This window comes from Solea solea, chromosome 17, assembly GCF_958295425.1.
Source record: "Solea solea chromosome 17, fSolSol10.1, whole genome shotgun sequence".
Lineage (NCBI taxonomy): Eukaryota > Metazoa > Chordata > Actinopteri > Pleuronectiformes > Soleidae > Solea > Solea solea.
The window spans coordinates 9443190-9464811 of NC_081150.1; the positions used below are offsets into that span (position 1 = coordinate 9443190).

At 41.1% G+C, this 21622-nt stretch overlaps 1 protein-coding gene across 1 annotated transcript in view; it reads left to right on the forward strand.

Moving 5' to 3' along the window:
• nbas (NBAS subunit of NRZ tethering complex) overlaps positions 1 to 21622 on the forward strand; it is a 144782-nt gene that overhangs the window by 46876 nt on the left and 76284 nt on the right. Inside the window, exons 25-36 of the mRNA XM_058612749.1 lie at positions 1182 to 1355; positions 1789 to 1922; positions 4346 to 4408; positions 6050 to 6172; positions 6261 to 6363; positions 7180 to 7257; positions 7406 to 7560; positions 11735 to 11847; positions 15131 to 15244; positions 17885 to 17998; positions 20167 to 20324; positions 21202 to 21285. Coding sequence (XP_058468732.1) covers positions 1182 to 1355; positions 1789 to 1922; positions 4346 to 4408; positions 6050 to 6172; positions 6261 to 6363; positions 7180 to 7257; positions 7406 to 7560; positions 11735 to 11847; positions 15131 to 15244; positions 17885 to 17998; positions 20167 to 20324; positions 21202 to 21285 — 1413 coding nt within the window. The remainder of the gene's footprint in view (positions 1 to 1181; positions 1356 to 1788; positions 1923 to 4345; positions 4409 to 6049; positions 6173 to 6260; positions 6364 to 7179; positions 7258 to 7405; positions 7561 to 11734; positions 11848 to 15130; positions 15245 to 17884; positions 17999 to 20166; positions 20325 to 21201; positions 21286 to 21622) is intronic.

Here is a 21622-nt window from a genome sequence, read left to right on the forward strand (position 1 = left end):
AGAGTTTACATTCCAGCATCACACTGCCATACCTCTCGTCCAACTGACAGAAGTCTCTGTCCACTTAACGCCTGTGGAACAAAGTTAAGAGGATAAGTTCTTTCATGGCAGCGTATACACTTTATGCCTGTATATTCTCTGGGTTAACTGGGCTAGACGCGACTTCAACTCAACACCTTTGACACAATGTGGGAGGAACATTTGCAGCATTGAGGGTACTGAGAACCCACAATGCAACACTGTATATATCTATACCGACGCCTCATTGACCGCCACTGCTCATTGCTACAGTACAGTACATTAACGTCACCACCGCATTGCAGACAATATACTCTCTGTATATACAGTGCGTGTTGTCAACACGTAACCGCATTTGTTTTGAATATGCAGGTATATGCATACTGAATATTCCATCAGAGACATCTCACTCATGTTACACAGAGGAACAGGGTTTAGTGTGTAGTGTTAAGACTTGTTTTTAATGTGTCTCTTCTTTTACATGTTTAGCTTTTGATTCAGTCTGGATTGAGATTTCATTTTAATCTAAATGAGTACAATTCTGCTGCTGTTGCGATAAAAGTTGTAGAAGTAAGCCTTAAAAGTGATTTACAGAAAGAAGTTCTCTTGCTTTTGGGCAAATTTGGTGCTTTATATGCAAGATTGACACTATAGGTGTTTAATTTAAAAATGAATGATGCACAACGACCGAGGGCTGCTGTAATGAAACCGTGACCAAGGAAACTCTGACCTTAGATCCTTTTCATCTTGTTGCAGTAGAGAACATACATTAACTGTTAAGAAAGACTGTTTTTTTTTTTTTTTGTTCTACGAAAGAAATGATCAGCAATTTGAAACAAGAGGAAACACTATGTCCAGGATAAAAACAGTCATGCTGATTTGTTGTGATTGTCATGTCTTTGTTGTTTGTAAGATGTTTGAAAGGATGGAAAGGAGGTTTTACACCATGACCGCTAGTAACGAGACAGCAGCGACCTTTATGTTAGGGAATTATCCCTGGTTCTCTGAAACATGAGTGAGGTGAAATAGATGTTGAAAGACAACCTTAGGTTTCTCTCACTAGAGGCGTGGTTTAAAACTTTAAAACTGCGAAAGAATTCACATAAAGTGACTTGTATGCTGTATGAACTTTGGCGATGTCAATGCTTCTCTTCTATCACCAGTCCAGCACAGAGCGCTACGTGAAAGACGTTTTCCAGTGGATGGTGCCATTTTTGCACCGCTGTGAGGGACAGAGAGAGGGCACTGCGAAATCTCTACTCGGAGATTACCTGGTCAGCTTGGCCCAGCAAGACCTCATCCTGCCCCTCATCATCTTCCAGCACTCTAAACCTGATGTAAGTATCTAAACACACACAAACAAGTGTAGAGGCACTACAGTAACACTTAATGGAGTGGCATTAAAATAAAAGTACATACACACACAGGTTTGAGCAGCTATCCTTTTAAGGAGTCACACTGACCATAACTAGTTACTGCCAAACCCCAACATTAACCCAACGACAATTCCGTTCTTCGCTGTTCCTTACTAGTTCCTTAGAAGGTTCTGCCTCATTGGGACCAGTGTCGTAGCCCTGTGCTGTAAATACTGTGTTCATGTGGCTATAAGGAGAGTGCAGCCAAGTAAGGATCTACTGTAACATGCATTACACAAACAAACGCTAAGAAAAGAAATCCTCAAAATGGTTCATCACCCAAGTATGTTTGTACAAGACGACTACAGTGTCGGTCATGCACACACACGCTGACCTCTTTTCTGCTCTTTTGCAGTGCCAGCAGAAGATCATTGGTGACCCAGACCAGCTGATGGCAGCCGCTCTGGAGTGCATCTACAGCTGTGAGAGAGATGACCAGCTCAGCCTCTGTTATGACATCTTGGAGTGTTTGCCGCAGAGGGGATATGGGTCAGACGCACACATGCACGCATGCACATGCTCAAAAAAATCCAGTGGCCAAATATCAACCCCCATATTCATGAGAACACATTACCCTCTTACCTCTGTGCCAGCTGTCAACAAACCTAACTATCATGTCTGTATTTGCCTCCCTCCATTTGCACCTTTTTGCCTCCTCCTCCTCCTCTTCCTCTCTCGCTCTCTTTCATGCTTGACTCTGCCTCCGAGGTGCCATCCGTTGGCCCAGCTTCAGTATGTAGTATTTCCTACCGCCCACCATTGCCCCGTCTGCCCTGTCTTCACTGACTCCTCTGTAACACATTTTATTTTAAATGTCAAGAGGGCCTGTCCTCTGAGGCTGTGTGGGTATGGTGTGCGTTTAATGGAGAGTCAGTGATAGTCAAAGACTAAGAGGGGGACAAGGCAAAGTCGTGGATAAAATAGACCTTTAGTTTAAAGTAACCCAAACGACGGGCTTTAAATGCATTATTCATCCCGTGTGCACCTTAATTGGAACGTTGAATTACTACTAGAAAGAGTGCTGCTTTTCTTGGCTGCAATGAAACCTCCAAACTTTTCAGCAAATCATCTTTTGACCTTTTCAACCGGCTCTCATTGCTCGCTTTAGCTGCTGTGTGTTGCACTGTGCTATGATAACATCTATTTCAGCTGCACACACACAGCAGGGGGTAACTGCTCTGAAACAAGACCTTATGGAACGGTCTGGGTCTCTCAGCCAAGCTGCCTTATGTCCTGACCTGAGCAAGTCTTTGCTGTGCTAATTCAAAGCTAATCTCCTGCAAAGTGGTTCTGCTGCTCTTATATAATGTTTGAAGATGTGTTCTACAAACTCGTCTTTTTACTCACAGATAGCCAATTTGTTTTCTCTCAGCTTTCCGTTGCCATGATAAGAGTGTTGCATTTGTGGTGTTCAAACTTTAATGAGGCAAACTAGTTAATCAGAATGCTACAGATGTGCATTATTGATACTTGCTTTTTTTTGCAATTAATGCCAGTCGGGATACGTGGATAGTATTCGTTTTAGTTCCTCATTATAAGAGACGTCTACTTTGTTGCCACCTCAGTTCAATGCACATGGGAGTGAAATGAGTTTGTGGCACTTGGTAAATCAAAAAAAAAAAAACTACATTTAAAATATTCTGCAGCATCCGTCTGCAGGGGAATAAAGTCCATGTCACTCTGAATATTTCACACTTTCTAACCCAAAAGATAATTCCCATTGAAACTGTAAAAATGTTGATCTCTCTGGGGACTGAAAGAGACCTAATGCGTTGTTAGATGTAGTGGTGCTTGGTAAAAGCCTCAAAAATCCGAGTGACAACACGTGTACGAAACCCCAAAAATGTGTGTCAAGAAAGATAAAACTCTCAAGCTGCAGAATTGAACAGATCCCGTTTTGTGTTCCTCGCAGCTGAACACGTCACTGCATCAACACCAGCTCCAACACTAAACTAAAGTATTCAGTACTATCAAGATGTAGTCTCTTAATTGTCATTTAACACTGAAGTTTAGCAGTTGAACTTATTAACGATTCCAAATGGGGGCATTAAAAATGCATGCCTCCGTATAATACTGACTTTTCCTTTCTGCAGTATTTGGATTAGCCATGCTGCAGGCTTGTACTGTATATGCAATGCCTTCAACTTCACATTTCTCACAGGAGTGATTTCTCCAACCTACTAAGCTCCAAAATTGCCACCGCAGCTGAGAATATTACAGATTTACGAGCAAGGAGAGAAATGACGACTTAGTAGTTTCCACCCAATTTTCTGATTTTTTTTTTTTCGAGATCGCTTAATTAGGTCTAAATCTGCTCAGAAGAATATAACATGCATTCACCCTGGGAGAGAGGGGAAATGCAGAAATGTGCAGGGGATTACGTGCCGAGAGAGAGGGGGAGAGAGCGACCGCGACGGAGCGAGAGAGAATAGGCGTTTTAAAGAGAGGAGGAGCAGAGAGCGGCAGACAGAGGAGACGAAGAGAATGATGCACAGAAATGGATTGCTAGGTCAAATTTGTCACTGTTTAAAAGGAAGGATGGCATCTCTACAAAAACAGAGATGCTCACACACACTGATATATGCAGAAGGTTGTTTCATCAGGGTCAGTTCTCCAGTGGGGTACAGGTCATCATGACCCAGAATCCTTAGCCTCAAGGCAAAGCACCATGGGGTTTTATTTTTAGTGGGGAATCGGTACAGCCTCATAGTGGAAGGCAACACCTACACACCGACTCATATGCAGCACACCGTGTACACTTCCCAAGCATTAATACACACTCAGGCATGAACTATTTCACCCTGCACACCCTGAAATTTATATTCAATGTTTTAAGTGTTTATTTACGTCAGTGACGTGAACACAAAGTAACCTTTTGCCGTGCTTTTTTGTGTGTGTATGATAATCTACAGGCCAGAGACGGACATCACCGCTTCACTCCATGATCAAGTGGACAAATTAGAAAAGCATCTCAGGTACTGAAGCATATTCCACACCATCTTTAAAATGTCTCTTGCTAGTTTTTGTACTTTGTTGTACTTCTCCCCACCTATCACAGCTGAATGAGCAGATTAGAGTCCAAACAGAAATTCATTTCAAGAGCGAAGATATGAACATTTGTAGTTTTTCCTTTTTGCTTTCAACTCTAATTGAATGCGCTTGAGTTCTGGACTATTGGCTGATCAAAATGGGCATTCAGCTCGACACTTTGCCCATATTTTTCTGTTGTAACACATTTTCAAAGCGCTTAAAGTGCTGAAGAGAGCATCCCTTCAGTTTGGTGATTAATGCTCCATTGCTTAGGAAGTGTTCACTTTGTAGCAGTGCTTATCACTTCCCTCCCCCATTATGAGCCTGATGAAAAATACAGGGAAAGTGAAGAGATGCGGATGCACAGTCAAAACACACAAACGCACACAGACTCAATATCAAAGGACTACTGTCTATCCCATGGTATTCAAAAAGCCTCCGGCATTTTCTCTGTTACAGGTCAAAATCACCTACATGTCTCGCTGTCTTTCTCTCCTTCTGTCTCCCTTATTCTCTCACTTTTCCCAATCCTTTCCTTGGGGTGAATGTCTGAAGAGTGTGAAGTGATGAGTTGGAGGAAGGCTGGGGGAGGGCGGTGGCCTATAGGGAATGGGCATGTACTGTAGATGATGAGGGGGAAGAGGAGAGGGAGGAAGCGCCAACAGGAAAGCTTGGCCTTTACACACAAATATCCACACATCTTTACACACAGGCAAACACAACAGATGCAAAAAAAAATAAAAAATCTAAACTAAAACAATGCCCAGGGAACCTGGAAAGTGGGTTCATGTATATGAAGCACTGCAGCTCACTCACTCACTCACTCACTCAAACTCACACAGATAACAACACCCAGACCCAGATGAATCACGCAGTAAATGTAAAGTGTCTGCTGTCTGAGCGCCTCCAGAATAAAAAAAGCTGTTTTTCAGCTGCTGCCACTTTCAGTCGCTGGCACATTCATGTGTGCACGGGGAACATGCAGACACACATTCACATTCAAGCACATAATATGCACACACAGTTGTAAATATCAAGTATTGTTGTCTCTGTCTCTCAAACACACACACACACACATAGACACACATACAGGCACCTGTTTACCATGGTAATGAGTTGCAGCAGAGGGCAAACATCTGTAGCAGCACGACCCTGTTGAGACTGAAGGAGGGGTGTCATGCTAATCCTACACCAGCACACTCGTGCACACACATACACTGACTCTTTTGGTCATATAAGACTGCCAGTCTTCCCACACACACACACACACACGGAGATGCACACAAACACTTAAAAAGGAGTGTTGTGTTGTTGGTGTGCATTTTATTACGTTGCACTTCAGTCTTGCTCTACACTTTCTCCATCTGGACTGTGGCTCGCAAACGACTGTCTGCTGCCAAAATACCGAACAGCTTAGAGCGTACACATCCTCTGTCTTGAACTCTGGCTTGGATTTTTTCAGACTTTCTTTTTCCCACGTTTCTTCTGTTCTGGCACTTCCTGATGCCTACTGCTGCCAACTAACCCATGAGCTTGATTAGTGTCCGTCAAAAATGTATGTGTCCGTATGTGTTCGTGCGAAATAGTGTGGTGGAGGTGCTGGAGAAACATGGTCTACAGAAACCCATCTCGTATGTGAAGAACAGCCAGAGCAGTGAGGAGGAAGCCCACCAACTGATGGTCAAACTGTGCCGCCACACTGGCCGCAAGTACGGAAAAAACAACAACCTTGTAGAACCATTTCCTTCGAGATCACATGAACCTACAGGGTAGTTACGTGTTCGTTTGTGCCTTCAGGAACCCTCCAGTGAGTGAGACGGTGTGGAAAGGCCTTCTGCAGGACCTGCTGGATATGCAGCAGAATGTCTACACGTGTCTGAAAGCAGAGACATGTCACCAGGTATTGCTCCCCCAACAAAACTGCATGACCTAAAGCTCTTGTGCGTAACTTCTGCCCCTATAGGAATTTTGAGTAATTAGCAAAACACTACACAGCGTCTCTACATGACGTATGTATAGGTGATCCCACACTATCCTGTCATACCTCAAGGTGTTTTAGCAGTAAAATCCACCGTGAAACTGTTTGTGTGCTTCTTGGCATTTTAGTTGTGATGTAAAGTTATGCACTAAAGCTTTAAAGATGCAGTGTGGTGTTTTTTGTTGTTGTTGTTGATGAAAATAGGCTCTGTCAAGCAATACTATCAGGGGTTTGTGTACATACAGCGGCAGTGCAGGAGTGGAAGGAGACAGGAAGTGTTTATCCTGTCAAACTGCTGAACGACTGGGTTTTTTTTGAGCTGTAGGATTCACTTGTGAATCTCTTCATGGGTGCTTCTTTGTGTTTTCAGTCAAACTCCATCCTGTTTGCACACAAATCTGAGCTTACTTGTGTAATGTCGGTTTTGCCTCCATCTGTCTTGACATAAAACAAATCACTTCCTGTGTGCGGTGGAAGGAATGTCGCCAGGCAAACTCTAAATACTGCTGTGCTGCTGAGAAATGCGGGCCAAACCGTGTGAAGCGCATAGTCTTATCAGCATTGTGTGAAGTCATTTGACACTGATTTGAATGTCATTTGCTTATGTTTAAAAGTTGCGCACTACAGATAACTATCTAGATTATATGATATCAGACAATCTCAATCTCAGATTCTTTTCACCTAAACCCTGGCTGTCTGTATAATACTGCAAGTCTGCTACTACCTCTTCTGCTCCAGGTCTTTGTTGAGTCCCTGTTGTGCTCCAGCCGTGTGGAGAATATACGTCTCGCAGGTCAGCTCATGCACTGCTCCAAGGTATAGTATATTCAACGTGGCTTGTGGCTCTACTTCAGATTTGCACTTACATGACCCACTGGGGGGACTCCAAATGTTAAACCACCGCATGATGAATTTTAATGCCAACAACCTCATTGATGTCTTGATTTTGAATTCATGTTTCCAGGTCAGTCAGGATGTTCCTGTCAGCTTGTCATTCCGGGGCAAAGGTTATGCTCTGAAGGTGGCCTATGACAACAGTGTGGAATTAGTGTTGGCTTCTGCAAGAGAATACTTCAACTCATCCACAACGCTGACGGACCCCTGCATGGGCCTGGCCAGGTGAGGAACGAAGTTAAACTTTGTGTTTTTTTTTTAAGATTTTAGCAATTAGAAATTCAGTATTGAGATAAAATCATGGATTGTAATTTACTGTATACATGGCGTTTTTGTTTACGATGCAGCACATTTCTTGTGTGTGATATGTGAGAAACACCGTTTATTTTTGTGTGGTATGTATTTGTGCTCCCATGGCTGATCAGGAAAAAGTAATGGTGCTTTTATTTCATCGTCTACGTGATGTGGCGCGGAATTTATACCGAGTATTTATATGTGAGTTGTGTGTGCGGCTGGTTTTAAATCTCAGAGGGGGGGAGGGGGGGGGCATTGGGTGTCTAACCTCACCGTCTGTTCCGAGTGGGGAAGTGGGACAGTAATTGGGTCGTCATTCATTTATAGCAACTCACACATAAGCTTCCCTCCACACACTTGGGCAACATCATCCATTGTACTACTGTGTATATTTTTTGCCTCTGGGTGTGAGATATAACTCAGAAAATAGTTTTCGGAACATATGCCTGTCATTCTGAAATGAATAGTCTATACTGACTGGAAGCCTTTGTCCTTTAGATTAAAATAACTGCCCCACAGACACATTTTATCCTTTGTACCCTATACCAAAGACATCCGTCAGGCTCGGAGGGATACACTAAACGTACCTGCCTGTGTCCTGAATGAATGCAGTCAATGGCACCAAAGCAAGAGTGTGTACAAGGACAAAGAGGTTCTTCTCAAAATAACGTGGGGAATTAATGAATGTGTTTAACGGCTGTAAACAAGAGTTTATACAAGGACAGGAAGGGTTGTTTTCTTTTTTTATTAAACAACTGTGAATTAATTATTATGAATTAATAGTGTTAAGCAAGAGTTGATACAAGGACGAAAAGGCTTCTTCTTTAAATAACATGGGAATGAAGGAATGCAATGACGCTTAGAGTTTATACAAGGGTGTAAATGTGGGGGATCCCCAGTTTGGCACACTGGCATAGAAACATTGCTTTACACACGCACACAAAAGAAAGCAAGGTTATGAAAGCGGGTTAGCAACAGGTTCTTAACAATATGATAATATTAAATCACAACGGATACAGTAAGCAACAAACTGATGAGAGCCAGGTGTTTGCCTCAGGAGAGGAACATAGAGTGCAAATAAATAAATATTATTTTTGTGGCTAGATCTGCAGCTCTGTTCAATAGTCAAACAATACAAGTTTAAGTCTTTGGCGGTTATTTGTTAATATAGAGTCCAGTTTCTATCTTTTATGTGTTTAGAGAATTAAAAAACACTGTATATTCAGTTAAGCAATCAATGTATTTCAATCAATTACCAATTTGGGGCAAAGTTTTTACATGTAAAGTTTATTATGGAACTACGACTTTGGTCCCAAGAAGTTTGCCCTGCATGAATGTCATTATGAGAGCTGGACCAGATCCATACAGTCATTTATATTTGCTTTAGTAAATGCAGTTATGGTTAATGTCAGATTTGATTAACTGTGGTATGGCCTTTTGCAACTCAGCTCTCTCTGCTCACTTTCTCTGTGTGCTTTAAACGTCAGGCCAGTGTCAGTGACTTGCTTTCAGCCTTGCTCCAAATAAATGAGAAGTTGTCTGAATGTTGTGGCTGTAGCTTTTTTTTGGAATTTGTGGAAATGGGTGACAAAGAGTTTAAAAGCCCATTATGCAGGAATAAAATGGGCAGAAGGCCTAAAAGGGATGATTTGTTTGTTTTTTTGTTTGTTTTTTGATGGTTGTCTCTCTGGTATTTGAGGAAAGCTAATCTTGTAAGACCTTGAAGTAGTCAAAGGCTGGAATAGAAATGAAATAGACATAAAGAAAGAAGAAGGGGAAAAAAAAACTAGAGGGCGATTGCGTCAGAGTGCTGCTTCTCGATGTGCGGGTGAGCAGCTTTGGTTTGGTGCAAATTCTTTACAAATGCTGATTTGTGGGTTCAACAGAGAATGTGAAGGAATCTGTAGATTATATTGCAAAGCAATGAGCGACTCTTGAATCCGTAATAGAATTTTTCACCATTGCCTTAAAAGCCGTCTTCACACATGCAGGCACATGTGCTAGCTTGCCCTTTACAATACAAGTACATCATCAACATGTCCTCTCTCCGTCTCTCCTTCACTCATCCACTACTCTCTCCTCTCCTGCCATTGCCAGGACAAACCTCTTGTTCCTGGCGAGAACACTAGCCACACTCAATGAGTGGAAAGCTGTGCGCAAAGTGTTTTGTTGAGTGAGCGAGTGTACTGAAGTTAACAATTTGGAGTCATACTAGTTTTAAGATACATGATTTAGCTTGCTCTCCTATACACTGAGGACTTCTTTCGTTCTTTTTCATTATTTGTCTTTTTTCACTCATTGTAAGGGTCAAAAGGGAAAATCTGGCTCAGTGATGTTTTTTTGTTTTTTTTTTCCCTTGAATTTACATCCCAAGGACAAGCTCCATCCTCCCCACTCCACTGATGCTGACATCACAGTTCCTCTTTAAGCTGCCGTTTTATGTTGGATTATGTTATTTGAAAATGAATCATTTGGTTGTTTTCCCACTTCCTTCTGTCTCCTCTGTATTTTGCTTTGCTGCATAATTGTGTGATGAGAAACCCGGAAAATGAGTGTGTACTTGAATTTGAAAACGACACGCTCACACTCACTAACGCACACGTTCATTCTATTGGTCTATAATCTGCTAAGTGATGTGCTCCATAATCCTATTAAGGTTAATGAGTCCATATTGTGTTTGCAAAAGAAGCCACCTTGGGTGTGGATCTGTCAAATTAGACTTTGTAAATAGATAACACAAAGGTGTAACTTCAGACTTGTCAGAATCAACCACCTCTTTGCTGAATATCATTAGTCCTTCCTGCTCACTTTGACACACTGTCAGAAGAGTAGCTCCTGCTTTGCAAACATGTTCTGCAGTATGATCAGATGAGTACGTAACCTGTTTAAAATGACACTTATGTTTAGACTGAAATAATTTTACCTTTTATATCATTGACCAGATTAATACTGCTCTCATTTAATTTATACCTATAGTCAGCGCTAATTCAACTTAGACTTTAAACTCTAATCACTCAATCTTACACCTGACGCAGAGCTACACACGGCACAAGTCAAGTGCTGTCGCTACTTTCCAACTGAGGCACTTTTCATGCCCCATGTCTAAAGGCAATCGCACAGTGTTTTCATGCTAATTTAAGTGCATTAGCCTTCATAAGCAGTTTTCATAATGCTTGTACTCTCTGGTTGTTACACACAGGGACAATCCTCAGCTCCTCCTCTTCCTCTTCCTCATCAGTTAAATGCAGTTTAAATTATTTAAAGGTGGTCTAATTCCTTATTCTATGCAGTCTAATGGAGTTGTTGATGGGATAGAGGATTGGTAAACAGCGGAGGAAGAGGGTCTACTGGCCAATATTAGCGTGGGGAGGAGGGTGCAGCGGGGGGGGGGGGGGCATAGTGTCAGCTCCCCTTATCTTCTGACGCTGTTATAATTGGAACAACATTTGCACGGGAAGTTGCACCATGCACAGTGGAACCAGTGGAAACACGAATACTGTAGCACTGGGGATATGAGCTGTTGCTTCATCATATCACATTAGTCTTTTAGTCTTTATCTACCAGCAGCCTCATCCCAACACATAATGGAAGTCAGTCTGTGCCACCTGAGACACAATGTGTGGAATCAACCACCTGAGCTGATCAGACTCTGACTCTAACCGCTCTTCCCCTTTACACAGACTGTGCCACAGACAAACAGGTGCATCCTTCAGATATCAATGGCAACACTAAATAGACATTAAATACAACCCCTTTGCACCCTGCACTTCACTTTGTGCTTAGGTTATGTGCCGTGTAACTTGCAAAAGTCTAATTGGCCACATTTGTGCCGAGCATTTCACACCATGAGCGGTAGATTGTTGAAATGGGCCCCATATTATTTCAAATATGAATGATTTCAAGTAACATATTGATTCATAGGGATTGAAGGTGCTTAGTAGTAAATGATGTTGCAGAACCAGGCCAGCTGTGATTTTAGTCCCAAGTGTTTGTGATAAGCCAAGCTAACTGAGAAGTTATCAGGGAATTTTCTTATCTAACTTTGGACGACATACTGGATAAGCATGTATACAGCATATATAACTTCCTATTTTGTCTTCTTCAGGGCGTGTCTCCAGCTCATCGTGGACTGTCCTCCTGCCATCCAAGAGGAACTGGACCTCATTAGCACCCTCAGCCAACTGGAAGACTTCAATGTCAGCATCCTCCCACTGCAAGGTAATGAGTAATGTTTGTGTGTGTATCTGTGATGAAAACCACTCGGTTTATGCTCCTGAATTTGTCATCTGTGTGTAACTCGCTCATGGTGTTTTTAAACTCATGATGTGAGGATCTTGTCCCCCCACTCACCTCACACATGGATCCACTTCCTCCCGCTCTCTGCTGTCAGTTCCTCAGCCCTCCATATGTCACTTCCTCTTACCACTATATCTAAATATATGGTTATTTATGGATCAACTGTTGAGCAAACAACATCTGTCTGATGGCCTAATTAGGATTGAAGTGTTTCTGCGTGTGCGCTCTCTCTCTCTCTCTCTCTCTCTCTCTCTCTCTTTCTTTCATGCGCACACACACACACTTTTCTTTATATATTTCTACTCCATCTGTAAACCCGACCAATCAGTATTCCCCTCCACGCTCTGTCTCTGTCTCCTTCCTGGCTCCACAACAGTGCCCTACCTGCACATCTCTCTGTAAGGAAAAATGTGCAGCTAGAATGAACCAGCTTGGCCCCTCATTGCCTCACCTCTGAACTGAGGTTTTGTTTGCCCCCGAGGCCTCCTCCCCATCTTTGCCCTCATCAAACTGAGCTGCCAGCATAAAACCCCAGGGACAGAGAGAGAGCCATAAACTGCCACCTCTCTCTGTCCTTTCTCTCGTTGCATCACTTATCTGTCTTTTATTATTTTTTGTCATTTTGCTTTTTTGTCATCTAATTTCTTTCTCTCCCCCCACTCACTGCACTCCGTTCACAATCATGACTTTGTGTGCGTGTTGTATGATTATCATCTAAGGCCTTTTCCACTGCTCAGGGACAGACTGTCTTCAAAACCTCTGTGCCTGCCTGTAGTGCCCTTGTATTCATTTGTACAAAAACTATACACACACACACACACAAATAAACAGTGTTTTTCTTTTCCACAAAAGTGAAAAACTAGATAAAGGCTTTGCACCTCAAACAAACGCAGACAAGTTTGAAGTGAAAAGATTTGAGCGTAGGTAATCCATCTAAGGCTGTCTCATACCGCCCTCCTACAGAGCCTAAGGTGGTGCTTCTTAGACACCACCCTCCGCACAATTCCCTCAAGGACTCCCCCAAAGCGATGCCACATGCCACGTAAAGATCCTCAGCGGGTTGCGTTGAAAGCACAGAGGCCTGTCAAGACGCTGAACATCCTAGATTTCAAACTCTCCAAAATAAATGCCGACACTGTTGATGCCAAAAACCGTCAACTGTACTGCAAACACTCAAGGAACACCAAGGAAAAGCAATACAGTCTAATACAGGGGTGTCAAACATACAGCCCGCAGGCCAGAGCCGGCCCACCACAGGGTCCAATCTGGCCCGCGGGATGAATTTGTTAAAATTTCACATCATGATTACAATCTAATCGTAATGGGAAATACTGTATTTTGCACTTCCAGATACCTGTAACTAAATGTTTGTGCTTTATAGATCCACGTTGATCTGTAGGTTGGTATGTTGTAATGCACATGTGTAAATTGGTAAATTTAGGCATAATATTGTTGAAATTGTACTTATTCTTCTCAAGAAATGTTATGTTTTGTAAAAAGATACGCCATTGAATGTAAAACAAAGGAAAACAAATTCAGAGTTCTTGTTGTTTATAGGTTATTATGCTATTATTTTAATGGTCTGGAGATCAAATTGTGCTGTATTTGGCCCCTGGACTAACTTTCTTACTTTCAGGATTGTTAAAATATTTAGTTTTTAATCCAGAGGTTTTGATTTGCATGTGCAAAATATCAGAAACATCGTTTAGCATTGCGTAACACAGTTCAACAGTACCTCAAACCACAGTCTTTAAATATGCATGAAGCTGCATTAGCGCCTCTATCAAACAGCTTTAATTAAAAATAAACTTTCTAACTATTATTAAGGGGCATTTACAGAACAGTTTTAGAAGACTGCCTTTGTTTTTTGCCTGGTGTAATACTATGGCCACTGGTGTGTCAACATATAAATGCAAGTATTATATTTAACATAATTATATAATTTAAAGTGTCATGTCAAAATATAGGTTATTGGACAGGAAGAGGCTGGAAAGACTGATTAAAAAAAGAAAGAAAAGCCACCTCTGTCCTGGGATGCCCCCTTGACCCAGTGGAGGTGGTGGGAGAGAGGAGAATGATTGCTAAGCTATCATCTCTGAAGGACAATCTCTCCCTGCAGGACTCCATCACAGCACTGGGTTGTCGTCGTCGTTCCTCTCACTGCGCTCTCGTCGCACTGCTCTCAGTCCTGTTTCAATCCCGTTTATGCTGTAAAGATATGAAGCTCATACTGTGTTTATTCTGGTTCTATGTTTACCCTTTATAGCCTTATTGTCGATATTTTTCTATATTGTACACTGATAGATGTGAAAATGCATGTTTAATATTTATTATTACCTTTTATCTTTACTGTCTTTGCTGTTATGAGACATTTACCCATTGCGGGACTAATAAAGGACCATCTTATCTTGTCTTATTATTGTTATGGTTAGGGTTAAAGTGATGAATATGATGAAGATCATGTTCCGATATTTCAGATCAGCCAAGCATTGCATTACCACACATACTGTAGAGTATATATAGATATGTTGAAGCATAGTAGTGGCAGATATGTTTGATAATTATTGTAATCAAATTTGAATGCATTGTTTTATCTATTTGTTTATCTGTTTTTTGCCTTCTAAGACTAAAACTAATGAGATTTTAGATCTAAAACTAATGGATAACTTAATTATTACTGATCAATGCAATGGAAAGTGAAGTTTATCTTGTTAAGCATGGTTATTGTTTAGTCTTTTAAACAGCAATTGTTGTTGTTCCCCCCCGAACAACAACAATTCAAATGTACACATAGGGAAATAATTTAGCTTAAAATGCTTTGAACAAATAATTGTTTTTGACTCAGTCATGCATGATTTATAGATGAATCATTGCAGCTTTCTTACCTCTTCAAATTGAAATTTGTAATGTGCTTTAATTAATGTTCTTTTGATGAAGTGGTTCTATTATTATTTTTTTTTACAATATTTTGTGCTAGATAACAAAAGAAATCATGTTTAATGATCTAATTTATTTGATTCAAGCATCGCCATCGAGACTGGCCAATTTATAGTGTTGTAAAGTGTTATAGGGCTGTAGTTTTATTTACTCGCCCACTGCCTTTTGTGATTCTCCTGGCATCTTTTTTTTTTTTTTACTGTACATCTCACTGTAGCTAAAACTGTCTGACACCCCTCCCCCTCTGCTGTCTTTGTTTCTCTCCCAGTGCGGCTGCGATCAAACCGTCTGTCTCTCATAGAAGAATGCATCGCCCAGTGCCCCACGGCCTACAAACAGTCCACCACTCTGCTCAATGTGGCCTCACTTCTCCGAGTGGCAGGTACCTAAAGATGCACACAGGACGACTCATTTTCTGATACCACTTTTCTTATCATGTCATTACTTTTTCTTTTTTTCCCCCCCAAACTCTTATCATGTAATAAATGAAAACAGACATTTTTTTTCCCTCCGATGGCAGCTGCATGACAAAGCTCATGAGATTAAGTGAGAAAGCACTGTGTGCACGAGGCACAGAGACGTATCCCAGCATGCATGGGCACTCTCGAGTACGCTGACAGCTCTCACACAAGAGTTAAGTTCATCTTGCCTGAGCACTGTTGCAGCTTGCAAGCGAAAAAAATCCATACTAAAGCACTTAATACGCACACACACACGACTCTGAATCCCTGTCTGTGCTCAACCTTCATGTAGCTTTGACTCTCACCAGAATTTGCATCTCAGATTGACAGTGAGATGTTTTGTCTGAAGTTATGATTCATAGGTTTACGGCTTTGCTGAATGTTCGAGTGTGTCATTTCATTCTGTAGTCAGACGTATTCTAACTTTAGCCTTGTTATGTACTTCCTTCCTTTGATCTAGTGAATGTTTAGAGGAATGCGATTTTTGTGTGTTTAATGGTGTTGTTTGGAATCCAGGCTACATTACTTAGTGCTAAAATATAAAAATATAACAGATAAGTGTTTATTTCCCAGTGCCGACTTTGGCCATTTGTACAAAAAATGCGAGCGATATTGGTGGAAATGCGACAGATACATTGCTAAAAGAGTTTTCTGCCCCTTGTCCAATGTTTCACTTGACAGACTTTAAACCTGGCTTAGGTGACTTACTAGGAACATTCAAGTTTCCTCTCTGTAAGAGTTTCCATGATTACAAGCTCCTGTCAGAGAACAAAATGTTTACAACACCTCGGTCACTCTCACCACTTCCAATCGGGATTACAAACTGCTGCACTGTATAACAATGAGGGGGGCGAGAGCTAACCTCAACAACACATTGACCGGCATATTAAGAGTCGAAAACCCGAGCTGCAATTTGTTTCTAGATTAAATCCATGAAATAAGAAAACCCTCAGACTATTCTGCCTCGAGCCAAGCCTTTCCAAATACCAGGATTTTAATCCTGCTTTATGTTTTTGTCCAAAATGACACGAGCATTTTTGTTTATCTGTCTATCTGTCTGTCTGTCTCCATGTTTGTTTCATGCCTCTTCTTGTCAAGACTGACTCGTCTGTGTCTGCCTGTTGCTCTGTTGCCTGCCCCTCTCTTCTCTCCTCCATCTTTTGACTTGCAACTTGTTCTGTCCTCTCTCTCTCTCTCTCTGAGGCCTGTCACCAGCTAACCGGCCTTGTGGCATTTCTGTGTCTGTGCCGCTCACATTCAGTCAGCAGGCTGCTCTCACTGTGTGGTTTCACAGAAGAGAGTCAGAGGGAGATGAGAAGAGGAATAAACACATTTTTAAATAAATAAATGCAGGGGGGAGGCTTTTGAAGGGCGCATAGCTGCAGGGCTCGGTGGTGAATATTTAATGCAGGTATCACCAGCACACCAGTTAAAACCCTCAGGATTTAGTTCCTGCCTCAGTCTACAGAAATGCCTTGTAATTCGTTCAGTCTTATGGGGAATGGGTAAAAAAAAAAAAAAACCTGTTGTTGCCTGAATTAATCAATAAATATGATGCCGCAAATGAGAAATAAATTGTGCTGACTTGGAAAGGATGCGGCGATCACGTAAAGAATCTCCTGAGATTATATGTTGTCTTTGCTTATTAACTTGAGTGTCTTCTGTTTATTGTTTTCCTGACATTTCTCACTTCATTTCACTCCACCCATCATGGGTGATTCATCATGAACAGGTAAAGGCTGCTGGCTTCAAATAAGGCTTGATAAAAGCATTTGGTATAAAAAAAAAAAGAAAGAAAAAAAAAAAACTGGCGGTAAATGAAGGAATGGTGACACACACCAACATCTATTAAGGTTTAAACAGCTTTAGAAGACCTTTTACTGTGCACCACTTTCCCCTACATTGAAAACACTGCGTTTCTGCACGTTGCTCATTCAACACACACGGGGCCATCCCATTATTTTCAAGTCATATGTCGCTCTTTGATCTTCAGTGTACAGTTTACCTCAGAAGTTCTGTTTTCACCCGCGCCTCTTTGATCGCCCTGTCCTCTCCTTTTTGTTTATCGAGCGTGCGCTGGTATCAAAGGTTTGTCCCGAGTCGCCGCATGAATGTTAACGCTGCAACCGACCAACGCTGAGACAGCGTACTTAAAGATTCATTCCCATTTAGCAAGACTGTGAAATCATTTTTTAATATGTATATGTTGCGTACTCTCTCTTTTAGATAAGCAGACATGGCAGTAACCTCGTTTATGCCACACACAGTTTAATATAAGCTTGGTCTGTGATGCAGCTAATGCATTCAGACATCCGTGCGGTTCAACTTTGAGGCCGTGTGTATGCACGCGTGTGCACATGTTGGTGGAGGTTTAATAAGAGGTTTATTAAGCCAGATGTTGGAGTGTACGTGATATGCAGGGTTGATGAGTTTTGCTGTGTTGGTTTTGGCGTGTTGATATTTCTCCAAATTTGAAATACAAATGTTATTTTAGTGTCTTGTGTTTGGGTTGCATCTCTCTGGTGTTAATGCCAAATTAAAACCTGTGTCTCTATGTCTAGGAGATGATGAGGCCACACGGAAAGGCCAAGTACTGACCCTGCTGGCAGAGCAAGCTCTTCAGTGTTCCGACTTCAAGACCTCTTACATCCACTGTCAGGACCTCATGGCTGCAGGTGGGTAGATAACATTGGGGAAAAAAATGTGTAGCAGTACACTTTACTCAGCCAGGTGTAGAGGTGTCACACAGTGCACTGAAGCCTGTAGAGGAGCTAATGTGACCATCCCTCCTACCTGTCTGCTATTTTTCTTAATCCAACTCGGAGGAAAATGCTATTTGAGTAGTTATTTGAGTTTTAACAGAAACCAGTTGCAGCCACCTCGTCTTATAACGAGCACGGCTGGCTGTCGCTGCCATTAAGAGTGATGATTTTCTGAAAATGTTACACACACACACACACACACAGTTTTACTGTTTGTAAGCTTTTCATTATATGTTCCTGTCCACAGCAATTTCTTGTCCACACAAAGTAAATGGTTTTTTGGAAGGAGCGTGTGTGTGTGTGTGTGTGTATGTATATATATATATATATATATATATATATATATATATGCTTTTCCAGATAACCATAACTGTAAAATATGGTTTAATTCTGAAGGAAACTGATGTTGAAAAAAAAAATTGAGATTTTCTTTTTTAGAAATACGCTCATCTGTAGCCTTGCCAAGAGTTAAGGGAGGTTGATAGCACGAACATCCCACATATGAGGAGCTACAGGGACATGGTCAACTACACAAGGTATGCATAAATAATGCATACCTTAAAAATATTAAATAAATATTTGAAATAAGAAATGGTTCTTACTTGAGTCAAGCAGACTCCAGTCATCACTAGGGCCAGTGAAACCACTTCTTTTATTATCTTACAAACTAATTCACGTTGGGTTTTACATCCCATAAGCTGAACTGCGTTGTTGAAAGTGCTCTTTACTCCTCTTATTTAACTCATGACATTATGAGTAAGAGTGTTAAGCCTATTCTGTTAAACTTACCCCCACTCAACTCATGAGTGAAACCTGAAAGTCAACCCATCCAATAGAAAGTTAGAACCACTGAATCAGGAATCACATTTTATTGTATTGTGTCGATGTGGAAATGTCAGCAGCACCAAATAATTGATTTTGGATAATACTGTTAAATTGTATACTTGTGAAAAGCCTTCCATAACACCCCATTCCTTCCTCCATGTTGTGTCAACAGGATAATTCAGAAGTTGACTTGAGTTGATATCGCAACTGAAGGGAATGATGGTAAAAAATGACAAAAGTGGAAACAATTTACCCCAAAAAATCCAAAGATTGTCCCATAACTTGGTGTTTTTTTTATGATTTTCCCTCTGGTTTTAAACACTTGAGAATGACAGAATTCGGGCCTCTTACTAGAAGACTAAAGTTGAGTGATTTTGTGTCTGTTCACGCACAGGAAACAATAATAAAGAGTGTGATATCGCAGGGATATTCCCCACTCTTCCCCTCAAACTTTCCCTGAAGGGATTTAAAGTGGTCACTGAGTTAATGGTATTTTGTTTGACCCAGTTTGACATTACGACACAGGAAAAATGACGGTGAATAGAATTTCACCGAGGCTTCCCACAGCACTGAGTAACTGGAGACTGTGCAGATGGGAGAGGTGTCGCGGAGAAAGGGAAGGTGTAATCAGATAAGCACCGGTGTTCTCTGTCTGAGAACACAGCGGGAATAATTGAATCTGTTTGTGTGAATGAAGTCGGGCCAGTGTCTAGGTTTTTGTAGCAACGTTATTAAAGTCTAATGTTTTTTTTGTTTTTTTTTTCCAGTGGGAAAGTGGCAGACTTATTTATATATAATAGATATTGATGTAGATATATATGTATACATGTATTAATATCTCAAGGTTGTGGAAGGTCACACTTTATTATTTTGTCATATTTCAGCATTATATCCTACAGAACAAGTGTGAGCTGTATTTTTATGGTTTTAGATTGACCTTGGTCTTCAATCAGAGTCATGTCGGATTTATAGAGCTGACAACAATTATTAATTATATGATTTATGTGTATATATTTGACCGTCTGACCTTGTGTTTTGTATCCTTTCTCTGTCTGATGTGTTTGTAAAATCTTTTACTGTGACGAAAAGCTTTTCGTAAAGTCAAGGAAGTGGCAAAGGAAGGGGAAGAGATGCAACATAAAACACCAGCAACAACTGAACGACGTATCATCCTTCTTTCCCCTTCTGCCTATCCTGCCTGGCTACATTTCACCTTTCCTCCCTTCCTTGTTTACCTCCATCTGTTCTTCCTCCAGGTTACAGTCCAGGGTGGGAGGTCTGCAGTCTGCTTGGCCAGTGTGATGGATACGGAGACCTGGAGGCCCGACAAGAGCTTTTAGCTTTTTCTCTCACCCACTGTCCCCCAGACAAAATCCATGGCCTCCTGGCTGCATCCAGTGACCTGCAAACTCAGGTTAGTCATTGATGCTTTTTCTATATATTTGTCAACGTATACAAAAAAGGGTGCTTGGTTAAAAAATAAATAAATAAAAAAAGTCACACACATGAACTGGAACTGATGGCAGAAAGCAACGGGGCAAACAATTACAGGAGAAACACTGAAGTGGTGAGCTATAGGAAAAGGGAGAGGTTAAAGTCACCGAAATGAAACAGGAAGTACTGCATTATGAAGGAAATCAAGGAGAATAGACGCCAAAATATTGCACAACTTAAAATACCTTTTGTCCAAAATGTGGATTTTCATTTTAGTGCGACTCGAGATAAAAATCCATCACATCTATTTGTAATTGTAGATCATAATTGAAACCATTTACCTTTTGTTCATGGCTAGTTTTATGTCCTAATTTACCCGTTTGCACAGTTTGATGATGAGTTTATCTAAGAAAGACTTGTACAATTAGGATTTTTTTTTTTTTTTTTAAATCTTAACAATGACACATTAACATAAGACTAGAATAAGAATAGTTATATGATCACTTGGTTTGACTGTATTATTCCTTTAAAAAAAACAAAAACAAACAACAACTTGAAATGGAAACATCTCTCTTTTCTTGAACTTGTAATTGCTCATATTCAGTAGCGACCTGTGGCTACAATTCACGAGTCATGCTTTGCTGTAAACTGTCACAAGCTTAAAAGACTGTAAAAGAATGCATTCTTTCTGCGGCTGACCTGCTGTGTGAAGTCCAACACAAATCAAGATTCAAAAACAGAAACATTCTCAGGAAATAAATCAGTGAGAACAAACAATAAAATGTTTCAAAGAAAAATAGCTAATACATTTTTTTTTTTTTTTGCTTTCTCCCTCCCTCTCTCTTTGGCTCCTGCAGGTGTTGTACCAGGCCGTTAACTATCAAATGGAGCCTGTTATTACAGAGTGTGGACGAGAGTCAGACGAGACGGATGCTGTGAAGGTTTGTGTATTTTATATATTTATTTTTTTTCCTGCACTAATGAAGTTGTTGTTGTTGTTGTTGTTGTACACCTGCTCTTCCTCTCAGTGACTTCCCACTATTGCGGTCAGGGCGTGTCTCTGTGCGTTTGTTGGGTTTGTGTGTTTTCCTATTGCTCCATATTTGATGAGGTGTAAATCTAGTGTTAAGGTTGCGCTGCTCTCTTGGTTTATTTATGCCTCCCCTTCTCCTCCCCTTCAGCACTGCCAGCTTTATGATGCCTTTAGAGGATGTTAATGTTTCATGACTTGCATTGCCTCCCCTTTGTGGGTGGATGGGTTCTCATTTGAAGCTGACT